General features: G+C 34.6%; 1 protein-coding gene across 5 annotated transcripts in view; it reads left to right on the top strand.

The window, feature by feature from the left end:
- Nucleotides 1-17,953, top strand: part of LOC124364176 (sentrin-specific protease 1-like) — a 33,257-nt gene that overhangs the window by 5,367 nt on the left and 9,937 nt on the right. For all 5 annotated transcript variants that reach the window (XM_046819460.1, XM_046819455.1, XM_046819457.1 and 2 more), the window contains 5 exons: nucleotides 2,673-2,788; nucleotides 8,667-8,728; nucleotides 9,197-9,277; nucleotides 9,870-9,999; nucleotides 13,294-13,403. In XM_046819460.1, coding sequence (XP_046675416.1) covers nucleotides 2,746-2,788; nucleotides 8,667-8,728; nucleotides 9,197-9,277; nucleotides 9,870-9,999; nucleotides 13,294-13,403 — 426 coding nt within the window. In that variant the 5' untranslated portion in view covers nucleotides 2,673-2,745. The remainder of the gene's footprint in view (nucleotides 1-2,672; nucleotides 2,789-8,666; nucleotides 8,729-9,196; nucleotides 9,278-9,869; nucleotides 10,000-13,293; nucleotides 13,404-17,953) is intronic.

Below are 17,953 nucleotides of genomic sequence, written 5' to 3'. Positions count from 1 at the left end.
GGAAGGATGATTTAAGATGAAACAATGTGAGGGGAGGAGTTTTATCCCACGTTGTAGGTATGTAATTCATAAAGATCTACGTTTATTGACGAACAGTGGAATTTGGCAAAATTGACCACAGCCCAGAGTGATGCATATTGGAAAATGGAAAAAAGTGCTGTATATGGTGTGAATGGAGTTTCTACAGTGATTATTGTAAAAATTCTAATCCTGGAATAAACATTGTAAAAATGTTGATGTGAAGTGTAAGTGTGAGTTTATTACAAACCTTATATCCTCACTATGTGCTTACAGTATTTCAGTGTAGATTAATATTCACTATGTTGGCTCGTGTTTTTTGTAGTATTGCAATGCCACAGTATCAGTGCTGACTGAACATTTTGGTATCTAGGCGTGTTGGTTAAATCGCCTTTATGTAGTTCTTAAACAAGTACAATTGAATAAACCAATGTTATTTATTCCACACATTGTAGAATGTACAGTAGGTTTATAAGTCTGATTGTTTAGTCACTTGAGAAAGTGAAATAGGCCAAATTCGTATATAAAAATTCGGGGGATATAGTGTGTGGTAGCTTTATTTACAGATAGTTATTATAAAATTAAGGATCATTCTGATGTAGCAGCTTATTTTTAAATTTCATAAAACCAAACTTACGATTGATTTTGATTAAGAAGTGTTGGAACGAAAAGATTAGTGGAATCTGGACACCTCATTTGTTTGTTCAGATCATTCCAAAATAGAAGAGTGAATGAAACCTCAAAGCAGAAATTATGGGACTGAAGAGTTTAAAGAAAATCGTAAAGCCTGGTACTGTGCCATCAGTACAACTTTTACCTCTAGAAACCAAAATTGATATAGAATCGAATCAGGAAATCAGAGAAAACACAAAAAGTAGTTTTTTCTATAATGTTAAAGAATTTAGTAAAAAGTGTGGTATAACGAAGATATAACAAGGACATTCTTTACTAAGTATCTCAGTAAGCAATGTTATATTTTTTGAGAAGTCAGGTGAAAATTCCATTGCCATGCTTAAGTACACTGAAGAACTGGGCATCAGAAATAAAACTAAAGAATGGAGTACTAGGAGTTGTTTTAAATCTGATGAAAGTAGCTGTTCTGTGTGTAGAAAGACAGTTTTGGAAATCTGTTGTCCTCTCTGTGAGGAGGAGGGGAACTGAATGGCCATCCTTCACCTTTAGCGAGGTTATACAGTACATGTACGTGCTTTAGATAGAAATACTAGGAAACTAAGAAGTAATATGAACACAGAGAAAACATCTGATGAGTTAATCATTGGTAAAGTTTTGAAACAAAGCTCCATATACCTTGCCACAAGGCAATCGATGCTGGAGTTCCCAGTGATTCTGAGAATGAAGTTTAGAACATCAGAAAAAGTGAAGCTCAAATAAGGAATATGAGAAAACACGGAGAAAACATCTGATGAGTTAATCATTAATAACGTTTTGAATGAAAGCTTCATAATTTCACCTTGCCACAAAATATGCTGATTTTTCCAGTGCTGAAGTTTCCAGTGATTCTTAGAATAAAGTTTAGAACGTCAGAAAAAGTGAAGTCCAAATAAAGAACGCTGAATAGGAGGATGGGACTTTACTACATTGCAGGATGGATGGCCAGAAATATGAAGAAATATTATCTATTGTTTGGAATGTTTACTTTTACCAATTCAATTAAAATAACCTGATTTAATGATTAGTTACTTGGTACTACATCCAGGATGGATGGCAGTCAAGAGAAGAAGAAATATTATCTATTGTTTGGAATGTTTACTTTTTACCAATTCAATTAAAATAACCTGATTTAATGATTAGTTACTTGGTACTACATTGCAGATGGATGGCAAGAAATATGAAGAAATATTATCTATTGTTTGGAACGTTTACTTTTACCAATTCAATTAAAATAACCTGATTTAATGATTAGTTACTTGGTACTACATTGCAGGATGGATGGCAAGAAATATGAAGAAATATTATCTATTGTTTGGAACGTTTACTTTTACCAATTCAATTAAAATAACCTGAGTTAATGATTAATTACTTGGAGGGTTGACAATTGTTTCAAAAGTATTGTAAAGACAGTGTTTCAAAATGTACCAGTATTAGGAAAAACTTGTAAATCGTGTAAGAAAAAAGCGGGTAGTTTATCCCATGATATTGTTGAATTGTCCAGAGAAGATCAAAGTCAAAATCCCTTTTATATTATCCTTCTAAAATTAGTACTTGAAATAGTGTCAATTTATTAAAACTAATTAACCTCTGGTAAATCTAACTATGTAGTAAAATATTTAATTTTGAGATTAAAAAATGAACATTGTCAGCAATAATGCTGAAGCATTATTTTAAAAACTCCTCAACTTTTATTATTTAAACAATCCTATGAAACCTAACTTATTGAAAAAATGTGAATATATAATGTGGCAAGATATCTCGAGAATGATTTAATCTGTAAACGTAATTTCTATATGATAGACAAGAATAAGTTCTACAATGGTGCATGTCCAACCATGGCATTCAGCTGAGTGTCATTGAAACCTATAACTCTGGAGAAGCCTGTTATGCGTCATGGTGTGGTATTTTCCCACCATATTTAAATTTGATACTGAACAATCGTTAGTAATTGGCTCTTAATCAAATTGTTCACATGTTTTCAGAGACAGTTTTGATGAGGATGAAGAAGAAGACTTACTAAATGGGTGTCAAACTCTGAGTAAACGACCGAAGTGGATGACTGCTCCGTATCCTTCAAGCCTAAATATGGCGTCTGCTGGTACGTTAATTATGTCAGTGTATAAGCATCCTGTGAGGGTAAAATGTTGGCAAGTTATCTCATATTTAGTCTACTCGTACAAGATTGTTGACGAATGTTTGGTCTCATAATGGACAAAAAACAAATTATTTTATGAGATCTTTTTATTTGACCTTTTTATATTGTAACCCTGGTTTTTTTTCATTGTAGTGCTTTTAAAAGTGGATTCTGATATGTTTTGTTATATAAGTTGCTAAAACAGGTGTCGTGCAGAAGCAAAAATTATATACTTTTCGAAATTTTTAATTCTATAACGACAACAAAATATACTAACTGGCTGAGCGTTTGCAAAATCTATCACTTTAGGGGCTGGAAAAACTTAATTTCTGTTGATCTGTCTGCATGAAATCTCGAAAACGGAACTGACCTGTAGACTTGAAATTGCGCATGAAGCTTCATATCTATAAGAGAAACACTTGAGTTAGATGATGGTACATGTCACTCCATGAAATTTTAACCAGTTATTTGGTATCTGGTTTAACTCTTTACCCCCAGATCTAAATAGTAGTTGTGTGTCAGGATAGTTATCCACCGGAGGTTATATTATAGAGTTATATTGCAGATATTGAAACAAGAGAGTTACTGGTTTTTGTTACTGAATGATAGTAAATGTCCGGAAAAATATTTTGTGTCTAAAAAATATACACTGCCAGTGCCACAGACGTAATCAAAACAAAATATTTTTAGGTAAATCTTAAGATCAGCGACTACCGCTCCGATCACCATAATTTTTTGCATTCTAACACAGGTTAATGCAATTTCACCAAAAAAAAGTCCCGATTGTCGCCGTAGCCGTTTACTCCCCCCCCCAAAAAAATTGAAAAAAACAAAATTAAAAAAAAACCTGACTGACAGTGCATTTATTCGTTTTTTTGAAGTTATTAGTTCGTAGGGCAGTAGTCCAGGTACTACTTCTAGTATAAACTCGTCTTATCTTATCAGTGATAAACGCGCGCCGCTTATCTTTTGCCTGTAATGAAACCTGCTTTAGTTCTGTCTGAGTTTTGTGTGTGTAAGCAGTCATGGCGTGATCTGGGCTTGGATCTTTGCAAGCTCAAATTAATTTTTTTCTAAAAGAGCAAGCAGCGCAAAGCGCTGCGCAGCGGGCAAGCATCGCGTGATCTGAGTTTTGAATAGGCAAGCTAGGGTCTTTTTAGCGTGTGACAAGAACCATCACACGCCATGTCAATAACTTCACTAATTATTCCTTGTCCATGTGGGTTTGTTTGTTTACGTCTGGCGGTCAATCGAAGCCGTCCTATAGGTCACGTGATCCGCTGGGTAATCGGAAACTTTCCTGTTTGTCACGTGACTACTGTCAACTCATCAAAACGACCATGGTCGGCCATTGTTTTTAGTTTGATAGTCGAAAATCTTGTTATTTATGTGTTTTTGTATTGCCAACATTGTACTGCCGAAAAACTGGTTTTTATATGTTAGCGATAATCGGGACTATTTTTTTCGGTGAAATTACGTTAACACATTGACTGCTGTATAGTTTTAGGAAAATTTTTGCCAGAAGCTGAAATCATCTAACTGAAAAATCTTTAAGTTTGGCCCTCAGAAACTAAATGTTATAACAATAAAAAATGGTTCATAACAAAATTTTATACATTTTTATGACATCATTATTATAAGCGGGTTTTTCCCCGCGCTTAGCATTAGTGCAAGGATATGAATATTTAAAATAGTTTATTTATGCGTGAATGTGTTACCTTTGGCTGTTTATAGTTGAAATATGATGTCCAGTTGTGTTTATGAAGTCTCTGGAAAGCAATTGATGACGTCGTAAAGTTGAGCGGGAATTCCCGCGCCAAGCACTGAGCGAGCACATACCATTGTCGGTTTATGTCATTTACCACAAAAAGAATGTTAGAAATCAGTGGCCATTAGTGTTTATATTTATACCTATAACTATTTAGGAAAAAAACAAAGTATTTGTTTTATATACATATTTTACAAAAATCACCCAACATCCTCTTTTGACACTTATTCTTGAAGCTGCGGCCATGGTTACTTGTCGTAGCAACCAACGCACACAGTGGCGGTTCGCCAGGGCATTGCGCACACATGTACACAGTTTTCTTTGCGCCTTCCTTCCTTTAGACAGCTGACGGCATCTTTTCCCTAGAAGTCGTCCTTTCTTGTCAAGCGCAGTGGTCTTTGAAAGAACGTGCAGCGGGTTGCGTGGAGGCCGCACTGGAGGAGCTTGTTGTTTGGGAGGTAACAGAGCATCAATAACCTGTAAGCGAAAATCATACAGTTGCATTGTATTGGTGTCATTTGCAACATTGTACAACTTGTGGGCATTTACCATTATCATTTGTAGAAGATGTATGAAAATCTTCTTGTACCAACGTACAGATTATATGGTCACTGGGGTAGTAGGCGAGCATTTGGTCACTCCTATCTACCCCCTTCATGGTTGGCATTGTACTGGACAATAGCCATTGGGCTTTTCTCGTTGCACATTACGTCGATTAGATATTAGCACAATGTTGTTTTTCATGTTCAGTAGATAGATATGACACTATCCGCTTTGTCCTACATTTGGCCACCATGACTCCTTCAGCGTATCTTTGTTGTCTCCCCCACCTGCAGCTTAGCTGTCTTGACGTCAGCTGGAACATGCTTCCTGTCGAGTCTGAGGGTGCCAGTACAGTATGTTTTATTTGCTAACAACTTGGAGGCAAGAGCAACACTATTATAGTAGTTATCCATATATAAGGAATGGCCTACACCAAGTTTCCCTCTCATTAGGTGCATAACCACCTTAGAGGCGTGGCCTTTGCCCCCTAACTCACCTTCACCACCAGAATACACTGCAAACCTAATCACAAGGCCCTGAGGCTCACAAAGGGAGTACAACTTTACGCCATATTTGTGGCGCTTCCCCTTGATATACTGTCGAAAGAGCAAACGCCCTCTCCACAGCACCATACCCTCATCAAGGGAAAGTTTCCCTGCATGGATAATATAAATCGTCCATTTTTTGATTGAAATAGCTAACCAACATGCTAATTTTTTTTCAATCTGTCATCTTTGCCCTCTCCTTCTACATTTCTTGAGAAATGCAGACATCTAAGAATGAGCAAAAAATCCTATCTCTGCTCATTTGATCTCTATGGAAACATTTAATATGAAATAATCTGGATGTCTTCCAGTAGTCCTGGTAACGGTTTCAATCTGATGGTTCCCATATGCAGTAGTAAACCTATAAATACCTTTAATTCTGGAACAGTCAAATCTTGCCATTTGTTTATTCTTAAGTGTTCTCCAAGATTTGGCTTACCATACACTTCAAATGCATATATGTTCGATTCTCGAACAACATTCTCTAGGAAAATATCATCAAAGTACCAGAGTAAACCAATCTATGGCTTTGTTGTTACCAGGTACTGGTATTTGAACCTATTTTCTGCTGTAAATGGTATACGGCGAAGTCCTTGTGTAAAGGGAGACCACGAAGGGTTGAGATGGTCATTATCTTCATCCAAATTGTCACTTTCATCTCCACTCAGGTCATAGTCGCTGTCCTCACTTATGTCTGATTCACTGTCACTAGAGTTGTAGCAGTGTCATTATTTTTGTCTAGAGGTCGAAGCAGCCATTTATTAAAATTTAAAACCCTAACACAATAAATAAAATGTGTTATTAACTAAGAACAACACCCCAAACATAAGTAAATTACGAAGCACGACGATCAAAACTAAACGAAAGGCGCTACTCGGAAACTGGAAACTGCACAAAAGTGAGGTTATAGCCGATACACAGTGCTGCGGCCGCGACGAAAACAAACTACAAGCAATGCTAACCACAGACTGAGTTGTAAACAATCAAGGGTGCAAAAGCGCGGGAACTCCGGCGCGCAGGCACGGCGGCGCCTGGCTGTAGCGCGGGAACTCCCGCGCGCCGCACTCAATGTGTTAACCGCTGTGTTAGTATACAAAAAATTACGGCGATTGGAGCGGTAGTTGCTGATCTTAAGATTTACCTATTTTTAAATAGCTGTAAATTTTGTTTATATGTACTAATATGAAACAAAGTACATTGTTATAAATCCACTAAATATTATATAAACTGATTTTACAAATTATATTAGTAAAAGAGAAAATAGTAGTTAATTTACATTGTTTAACCATTCAAACCTAGTATGTAATATGTTGATAGTAATAATATCACATTACACACACAAGTTTGATAGTAATAATATCACATTACATACACAAGTTTGTTATACCTGTGATATTAAACTTATCCTGTGCATTGATAAATTCCTTTCGTAATCTTAAGTTTTCTTCATCATAGACTGTGTTCTTTCTAGAGTGGCTTTGTTTCTTGGTCTTGAGTGGGCAGGCAAGATCTAATGCCCTTGTAAAGGTATTAAGGAAGTTATCGTAAGCGTCATCAATGTTGTTCGATTGCGTCACATTCTCCCAGGTTATACTTAATATAATAAAATCAAAATTACATTATAATAAGTAGCACAGTACGAATTTTATTAGGTTAAATAAAACAATAAACAATGAAGACAAGCGAATGAATCACCAGCTGCTGAACTGAGTGGCACGGATTAATAAATTAAAAACAATTTATGCATCTTTATATTAACACATTGATCCTTTGGTAATAAGAAAACGATTTTAGCAACCAGTACCAATTATATAACTATGGTGTATTTTAATAAATGTGCGGTTGCCCAATCCCCACACTAAAAGACTAAATCAAGGATTCACTCACAGTGACGCTATAGCATTAAATTATGTTGTGAAAATTTATTTGAATTAAACTATTTTTGAGCCTTGGAAATACACATATATAGGCGTGGTTGTTACAAGACAAGACAATTTCTTTATTAACATATTCTTTGAGAACAGTTACACGTCAAATGGTCAATAAATAAAATTATAATAAATTTCAGCAATTCACTGGAGCAAGTCCATAAACTCATCCTCTGAGTAGAACGGCCGTTCCAGAAGCCATGCTGTGAGTTGCCTCTTGAAGTTTTTTGGCTGTTCTCTCTTGAGGTGCTCTGGAAGGTTGTTGTAATAGAGGGCACCTTTGTAAGATGATTTTTGCTCGAACAGGCTCAGGCGATGCTGTGGGATGGTGAAGTTTGCTGCGTGTCTGGTGTTGTGCTGATGTAGGTCTCGGTGTCTTGGCTGTGTTGTTGTAATTAATTGTGTGAATGATGACTTCCCTTATATAAAGTGATACTATTGTGAGTATTTTTAGGTCCTTAAATGACTCCCTGCAGCTGTCCCTGTAGTTTAAGTTGGCTGGGCATCTAATTGTTTTTTTTTGCTTTACAAGTAATTTATCTAAATTGCCCTTTGATGCCCCTCCCCATGCTGCAATACCATATCTGAGGTGCGATTCAAAAAGGGCATAGTAAGCAACTCTGGCCACGTCTGGACTGCATACTTGCTTAATTCTTCTTATGGTGTACAGGCTAGTGGATAATTTCTTGTTAAGCTGATCGACGTGGGGTTTCCAGGATAGTTTGGAGTCAATTATGATGCCTAGGTATTTTGTAGAGGTTTGTGTCTGTAGTATAGCCTCTATCTTCTTCAAGTGTAATAATAAACTAAATAATTAATATCCATAAAAAGTTCTCTTATTATCTTAAGCCAAATTTTTACCTTCCTCCAAAAGTTCCAACTTTAAAAAATATTTTTACAAAACAGATAAACGTTTGCTTGAGTTTAGGAGAGCCAATGGAATCAACAGAAGCTTGATTTTAAATTTCTTAGATTTTCCTAGCAGTTTGTGATGCGATAAAAATAATAGAAGTTTAAGTAGCAATATGTGTGGTGCTCAGGAGTTGTTATTGTTACAGATGCGCAGTTGCCTCATTCGTCTACAGGAAATAGATCTCCAGCCTTAACAGTGAAAGTGCCTGTAAGTACATTGTTACATATCACCTAAGCCAAATTATATTTTAAATTTGGACTCACAGCCATGACTACAATACCCTGAATGTTGTATACATTCATTTAACCCCAAAAAAATTATGTTGTAAATTCGTTTGAGCTCTTATAATTAGTGAATTACAAGAAGTATATTATTTTGAAAAAAATTTTTACATATTCAGAAAATAATTAAGGCAATTATTTCTAATTTGTAACAAACCTAATGGTTGTTAGGACATGTTGTCACAAAGAAAGGTTGTCAATTCTAAATATTTGGTTTGGGAGCCCCAAACTGGGGCAGACCAGCTTCTTTTCATTCAACCTAGTTATAGAATTATCCCTAAAGTTTACCTTTTACATGAAATATTTCCAAAAACAATTCTGAATTGGGCAAATTGTTTAATCATTCTGCTTGGGTAGTGTAATATGCAATTTTTACTAAAAGATATTTTTCCAGATCAAGAAACCTTTTCATCGAAGATTAAAGCCAGAGGTTAAAGAAAATGGAGCTGATGTGGAGATCGTTGACTTGAGTAATGTAAGTTTTTTTTCGTTACCTATGTAATAAGAATTATTGTAATACTGAAAATTTGATCATTTTTTATCATTTATTTCTGTAATTAGTATTATTTTACATCAGATGTTACAAAATCCATTCATTCCATCCTCCTCTCTTTACATCGGACCAGCTTTCACAATTTAAGATAATATTTAGTAAATGTATACTGATTTAGGTTGGATGATAAAGGAGAATTAGTGAGTGGGTAAGGGTAATTTTAACAAGTTTTATTTTGGTAATAAGGACGTTATCTTTGAGATGTAGAAAGTTTCAAAATGTGGAATTCCAAGCAATCTTTTGGATTCCAAAAATGATCTAGAAACATGTTTCAAGTGGTGGTTTTGGTACCAAATTGATGGGCTGTTAATATCAAAATCTTAAGTCAAATTATTCATTTGAAACAATTTCTGTATAAATACTTTTTGAATAGACCTCTTTGATATTAATTTGTAGGCTACAATAGCCAATGACAAAACGTGATTGTTTCAAAATTGCTTGATAGTGTGTTGACAAGCATTGTAGCATATTGTGTAGATCTAACGATGAATTACATGGTGATCTGATGTTGTAGAGTGGCTCCACTTCACCCACTGAGACCAGACCACCTCTGACAAATCTGTCAGTGAGGACCAAGACTAAACAGCAGCAGTTTTCTGATGTCACCTACCCTGGGTCCTCCAGTCGTCCCACCCATGTCCACGGTAGGTTTCCACCTTTGTATGTCGACGATAAGTAACTAGGTCATCTATTGCTACAGATTCGCAGGATATTTGGCATTTTTGACTGAATCGTTTCTTTCAAGAACGGATATCCTTTCTCATATGTAAAGCCCTAAAAATTAAGTTGAGTATGCTTAAAAGTTAACAAATCGTGGTACTGAACATGCCAAAGTCAACCTCAATAATAAAAAAAATATTGTTTTATACCAGAAAACAAACATTACAAAATAAAAATGAACTAAGCACCATACCACAATAGGTCCCATCAGTGTGGTGGCATGCCATTGGCTGTGATGTATCTAACAGATTGTTACACAGTGTTAATGCTCCACCATTTCTTTTTCTCTTAGGACAAGAAGCTTATAAATTGCACTTGGCCCTATAAGAACCTTAGTGCTGCTTCCGGAGAGACAGGATATTTAGGATGGGTAAGGTTAGGGAGTAGGGGCCGCCTCCTATCGAGTTCCTTAAGGCAGAATTAGGGCACTGAATCTCAATGTCATGTCTCCCTGGAAGAATGGTAGTCCAGCTCTGAACCAGCCTCTCCAGTCAAAGTAGGCAGGGGGTGGCACACCCTTGTTGAGGCTGGCAAGAACCTCTGAGGTTAGGGAACAATCCCAGCCAACTCCAACAGTCATCTCCTGCAGTAGTCTAGACCTATCAAATTGGCCTTGAACCTCAGAATCTTGACATTTGCGGTTAGTGATGTGCCGTTCCTGGACATCCATAAGGTTGCCCAGATTTAACTGACACATCGGTTTTTGCTGTGTCCCAGTGGTGGGTTCAACTGGAAGGTATAAAACAGCCAGAAGTGATCCCTGCTGGGTGATGCCCCACCATTGCTATTCATCTGTTTGCTGTACAACTCTTCTTTCTGTATGGGTCTACGGCAGTTTCTTAATTTTTAACACCCCACGCTGTGAATATTTCCCCGCTAAAACTTGGACAGGTTGTATGTATGTTGGAAATGGTGTATTGATAAAGAAGACATTATACTTGTTAAACTCTAGGAATCCCTTTATTTTATATGACATGCATTGTATATTTGGTAACACTGTGTGAACAGTGTTTACATTGGGCAATATCAATGGACACCTATAACAAAATCATATGATTTTGTAGGATTTTTGTTATCAAAAGTTAACCCCTTTGAACGCCGATATAAATTTAGTATTTTTTTTTAGATTACGCTTATTTAAGGTGAAAAAATAAAAATGAAAATTCCTTAAAGCTATTTTTTTTATTCATTCCTAATGACTGATAGTTTCACAAAAAAATAAATTTTACAATAATGTAATACTTGCATTATAAAATAATCACCTTTTTTCATAATAATGGAATATTTCAATCAAAATCAAATTCAGGTTACAGAGTAATCAAATACACTTGATGAAAAATATGAAAACTATGTACAAGGATAAGAAAACAAATAAAGTGTAATATGCTGATCTTGATTAGTTTTTAAGTTCTGATAATAGATTTAGGCAGTTGCATGCATGGTAAACTTCAAAACACAAATCGGGATGAAGCCATGGGGTCTCGAGACATGACTTGCAGCCATAATTACACAACAGAATAGAATAGAAACAATAAAAACTCGATTATAACACCTAAAACATGGTAACAATAACTTTTTACAACTGTTTGTATAAGGAATTGACAACGCAAGAACACTTCCCAAAGGCACAATGTGTGCTCCACTGATAGTCGGTTAATGGCGGGTTAGTATAGTCATCGGCGTACAGACGGGGAGTGGGAGAACAGCTGCCAGCAACAAAACATTTGATTGTTTACCTAATGCGGCCAGCTGGACAGCTGCAACTGGATTATTTGGTCAAGCCAGTACATTAATTAGTATTGTGGCTTATATATTGAGCTTATAAACTTAAAAAACAGTGATAAAATATATTTTTATCGATCGGCGAATTATTTCATCTTTGGCGTTATAAGACCAAACAACATCGAGGATTATTTCGTCTACGGCGTGCTAAGGGTTAAATTATATTGCTTTTTCACAGTAACTTATGGAGAGCTTCTTTGTTTGAAGGTTATTTTTGACGATGGAAGGATTGTGAAGGAAACAGGATTTTTTCGGACATTTGCCATCGTTCAGTGAAACAATAAATCAGTAACACTACGTTTCGAGATCTGCAATCTGATCTCTTCTTCAGGTAAAGAACTAACCTAATACATAATATTACAAACTAGGTTAAAATAAACAAATCTCACCACCAAAGCGTTTGTGGGCACGCCTAAGTCAGGAATGACAACCTACATGTTGTTTGTCAACTTCACTAACTCTATAAAACATGCACTTAATAAAAAACTATACAAAACACTAATCATTAAAACTGAACTACGGAATACAGGTCACAATACGTCTTCATTCGTCTACTAACCACCTACGACTGACCAAAGGGGCTAGCCAATGGTAATCGTGATGGCAGAACTGAAACAAGATGGTGGAAATAAAAAGGAAGGGGGACAGGAATGGGCCCTTTTGTTATTATTGGTTCATGCGAGATGAACTTCTTAAAACCATATTGTGACTCCGCATTGGTTTATTACAAATATCTGATCCGTTTTGATACTTTTGGTTTTCTCTTTAGTTCATTTTTTTAAATTGGGCACAACCAAAGCGGCCTAATCTCGACTGATGGTTGACTGATTGGTTGGTCTGCCAATTTAATGTATGTTGCCTCAATTAATTTCCTTTTTGAAGAAATGTGGTTCCCGATGTATTATGTTGGCTTCATCCCAATTCATATGATGGTATTTTGAGTTAGAGGGTAAAATTTACCGTCAAGATGAGGGGATGGCAATGGGTTCTCCACTGTCTCCTATTTCGCCAATATCTTTATGGAGAAATTTGAGCGAAAAGCTTTTGGCTTCAGCTCAGTTTCAAACCGAAGATTTGGTTATTTTTTACAAATACCTTTGTTATTTTTTCTCATGGAGACATTGAATTAAATAATTTTTTTGTTATTTTAAACCAGTTTGTAATATTATGTATTAGGTTAGTTCTTTACCTGAAGAAAAGAGATCAGATTGCAGATCTCGAAACGTAGTGTTACTGATTTATTGTTTCACTGAACGATGGCAAATGTCCGAAAAAATACTGTTTCCCTTATGGAGAGAATTGTTCAATTTGATTTAGTTTAAAAACAAAACGAAAAACATTATTGTTGGTGATCTCAATGAGCTGACCCTGCAGACTACAAAGTATTTAGAGTTAGTTGGGAACCAGAAAAGCTGAGCCAAGGTTGTGTGTTACAGAGAGGAGGCAGAACGGTGTACACCCGAGCATGATGAACACGTTCACAAGCTCGATGAGGATGAACAAGTCCACTGTGTCTGCAGTGCCCAAACAGACAGCTTTACATGAGGTGAGAGTTCTTGTGTACAACATGGTCCAAACTCACTCATCATTTTATGTATTTCAGTCATGTGTTATGTCTTAACACAATTTAACCCTATCCACGTCGAATTACAGCGACACACTTGTGGCGCTACCGGGTTAGATTGATTGGACCGCGGAAGAACACATTTGTTTTGACAACTCTATTGGAACAAAACTGTTACATATACACCATTATAAATGTTATTAAATTCTCTATAATATGGTGGTATTTGAAAAATTATTAAGCCTATAAGGTAAACTAGTTCTAAATGAATTCACATTTTCAAATTCAAATTAACTTTATTCAAAACTCATACAATGTACACATATAGTATAAATACAGAATAGCGTCAACCATTACATTACAATATCCATTTAGTGACTACATAAATCATTAAATAAAGAAGTTTGCCTCAAAGTGTTATGTAAATGACAACACTGATTTTACAATTTTGCTACTATTTATAATGTCATATTAACTACTAAATTGTTGGATGAACTCAGTTACCTTCAAAATATTCTTTAAATGAGTATACTGATTTTTCAATTTAAAATCATTTTAACTTTGTTTTAAATACGCAAATTTGTGAAATTTTTTAAATATTTTTTTGTATAAGAAATGTTTTGTTCGTATAGTTATATTTCAATATAAAAAAAACATGTATTGTAAAAACAACATAACAATGCGTCAGTAAAACAATACCCGCAGGAAGTTACAAACAGGTCTAATATAATTTTATAAAATAGCAAAAGAAGTTGGAAGGTATTTTGATGAAAAACTGCTAAATCACTGTCAATGAAGAGATCGATAAAACGTTTCATATATTACTCCTAGATAGTATCACTAGGCAAAAGATCATTGGAATGAACGTGGACAACAGCACTGTCAATAGATATTTCCATTAGCAGTTCTATGACTTGCCACATGATGACAGCATTTCAGAAAGCAATCATAAAGCAGTTGGTGGTGATCAGACTTTAGCTTCATAATTTCATTCATTCTAGGGTTGGTTGGGGTAATTGTGAATAGATTTTAATTTCAACTAAAATCTTGATTTTTGAAAAAGTCTTCAGATGAATTAATATTAAGTATAACACTGTTAAACTTGTACATATTTCATGTTAAATGTTTAATCAAATTCCATTTAAAAATAAAAAAAAACTTATTAACTCATTTATAATTATCCGAACCACATAAGTAATCACTGTATTTCAAGGAAATTGTGAATGCTGTCTGATAAAATATTTAGAATGTAAATAGATCTACAATCTAATCTATATGAGAATAAAGCCCTTTTCGAGTGTTCACAAACACGTCACTCTCAGAACGATATATCAACTTTTAGTGTTCACAATATTGCCAGTTTCTATAAATCTTGAAAACAGGCATATTTAAAATAATTTACCTATTTTACAAAAACCCAATATTTTATTTATTTATTTATTTTTGTACAATAGCTACAGGAATATTATCCCAAAACAGCTATATCGACAATACAAGTTAATAATAATAATTTACAATATAATATATAAGTATGTATACAAAGAAACTCAATTACAAAGTCATTATTAGGCTGAGTAAAAATTAACTGTTTCTATTACAGCACGAGAAAAAATAAAAATATAATACAATACATAATAATAATTTAAAACTTTAACAAAACTCGGTTACTACCTTAAGTTAAAAAAATAATATTTAGCTTATTTACAAATGAATTAAAATTATCATTAAATATATCCAATTCATTTTTATACATGTTTAACAACCTAATACCTTTAAAAAATGAAAAGTTATAAAACTGCACTGTATTACAACGTGGTGTAAAAAAAACCAAAGAGGGTCTCAGATTATTTCTTGGGACATGCAGAAAAACCTTACCAACTAAAAAAGAACTATCAACTAAGTTATGTAAAATGTTATAAATGTATAAAATAATAGATTGGTTTCGTCTTGTTAACAAAGTTTCAAAAGAAAAAATACTTCTTAAGACAGTTGTTGACAGGTTTCGCTCACAAGAAACATTAAATCTTTTAAAATATAAATACCTTAGTAACTTGTTTTGAATTAGCTCCAGAGAAGCAATGCTATGTAACGTATAAGGGGTCCAAATTATGAACAACAATCACTTTGTTGTTTTATTCACTAAATTTACTAAAATTTTCATCTTATTGGCTGGGACAGTATAGTTTACACAGGAAAAAATACTTTTACTGTTCATTTATTCATATTGACCCACTAAAATGTATGTTACTAGTCTATTCTTATATGTTGTTACTGGAAATGACAGCACAACAACAATATCAAAATTTGTAATATTTAAAACATTATATTTCTTGATTACATTCCTCTTACTTTTTCCTTCATTACAACCAATCTGTATTTATTCCATTAGTACAGCAGAATCCATGTACCAGTACCTCACCATCCTCAACATTTTCTATTTTACACACATACAATGGTTGTAAAGGCTTGACTTTCTTAATCCAACCGTCATGTCACTAAGCACAAATCATTATTCATTTATCTGAACAAATAAAATTTGAGAATGTGGGGCAGTTGTGAACCATCGTTGTGCAATTATTGTGAATGTGCAGTACAATTTGTAGAATAAGTTGTGTTAAGAAATATTTACGTAAAAAGATATCCCGATTAGTTTTAAGTTGCTCTATGTTATTAAATAAACAAATGTTAAATAATAAATTTTACAAAACTTCACTAACAAAAACGTAGAAAAATGTAGTGGAATATTGCTTGTGTTAAAAAAATTTTAAATATGAGCAGTGAACAGCTTTGATATTTGTAATACAAGTTGTTATCAGATCGCTGATGAGTCCGGACCTCTTATCTTCGACGTCCAGCCTTGTCTGATTGCAAGATTCTACCTGTCCAGCTGAGGTTATTACCTGCCATTCTAGTTTTATTTTATTTGTGCCGTTTATTATATTTATTATTTTAAAATGTCAGAAAAGTGTGAAAAGTGCGATACAAATTTCGTTGCTTCTGATGTTGTGGCAAAGTGCGTTGAGTGTAAGCGCTGCTTTCACCCCGCGTGCTCACGTGCCGGTTCGACGCAAAATTTTACGAAGGGCAAGTATAGGTCCTGGAAGTGTGACAAATGTGTGGAGGAAACTGCCTCGGTTTCATCGGTTTGTAGCAACGAAGATACCAATATGAAAAAATTCATTGCAGAACTTCTTCAGTCTTTCAGAAAAGACATTAACAAGAACACAGACGAAAAAATCAACACGGTTTTAGAATCTGTCAATTGCTTATCGGCAGAGGTGAAAAACTTGCAGTCCAGGGTGTTTGAGCTGCAAAATTCTCAGCAGAAGTTGGAAGCCCGCTGCAGTGACTTAGAACAAATAAACACCAAGCTAAATGAAGGGGTGCGTAATCTAAACAATCAACTGCAAGACATTGAGCAGCATTCGCGCTCGGCCAACATCGAGATTGTCGGACTGCCAAGTACACATGGAGAGGATATATACTTTTGTCTTCAAAAAGTCACTCGCACCATCAATGTCCCCTTCAGAAAAGAAGATTTCTTTATCGCTCACAGGCTGCGTCTCTTCTCCAAAAAGTACGTCCATCCGCCAATAACTGCGCAGTTTATCTCCAGGAAGGTGAGAGAAGAATGGTTGACGGCTACAAGAGGGAGGAAGAACATCAACGCCTCTGATGTCGACCCAGTGCTGATTAACAGTCCAGTGTTTATTAATGAGCACCTAACCCTCCACAACAAGGCGATTCTCGGGCGAGCATGGAGACTCCAGCGAGAGAAGAAGATCAGTTTCGCGGGGTTCTTCAACGGAAAGATTCTCGTCAAGGTGTCTGAGGGTGCTGAGACTGAAAGAATTACTTCTCTCTCTGATCTCGACAAGTTTGACCAGTAAAAAACTCTATTCCGCACAAGGTACACATTTTAGTTATGTTATTGTATTTTAATTATTGTTAATTTAAATATCTGGCAAACACAATTTTTATTTTATTTGTTTCTTTTAGCTCAGAGAAAGTTTTTATTTTTTACAAGAATTAATCAATTTATTTTGATAAGAATATATATCTGTATAAATAAGAGTACATTTTATGTTATTACTCTTTCATCAATGGTATAGTATAAATAGTTTATTGTCAGTCTTTTTAACCATGTGTTCAATTATGTTGTGTCCATTTTTCAGTTTATATTGGCAAATCCGTAGTTTTATTAATTTATATCAATCGCACTCGTTTAGTGTTAAAATATTTGAGTAAATGGCATATAAATAGAATTTTGTTAATTTAAATTAATTTCATCCTTCAAATTAAATAATCTCAAACAAAAATCATAATTAATTTATTAATAATTCATGAATGTTTATAATATGTATATTTTGTTTGCATTTCATCCTATTTTATTTAATAAGTAATACTAGTACAAATTCTATCAGTCCGGTTGATGTGAATTTACCATCCATATAATACATATTTTTCAAATCTTACTTATTGTGACTATTTTTTCATAACATTTAGTAATTTTATTTATAGCTTTAATTAGT

The sequence above is a fragment of the Homalodisca vitripennis genome, chromosome 6 (genome assembly GCF_021130785.1).
Source record: "Homalodisca vitripennis isolate AUS2020 chromosome 6, UT_GWSS_2.1, whole genome shotgun sequence".
Classification (NCBI taxonomy): Eukaryota; Metazoa; Arthropoda; class Insecta; order Hemiptera; family Cicadellidae; genus Homalodisca; species Homalodisca vitripennis.
This window is presented reverse-complemented; position numbering and strand designations above follow the sequence as displayed.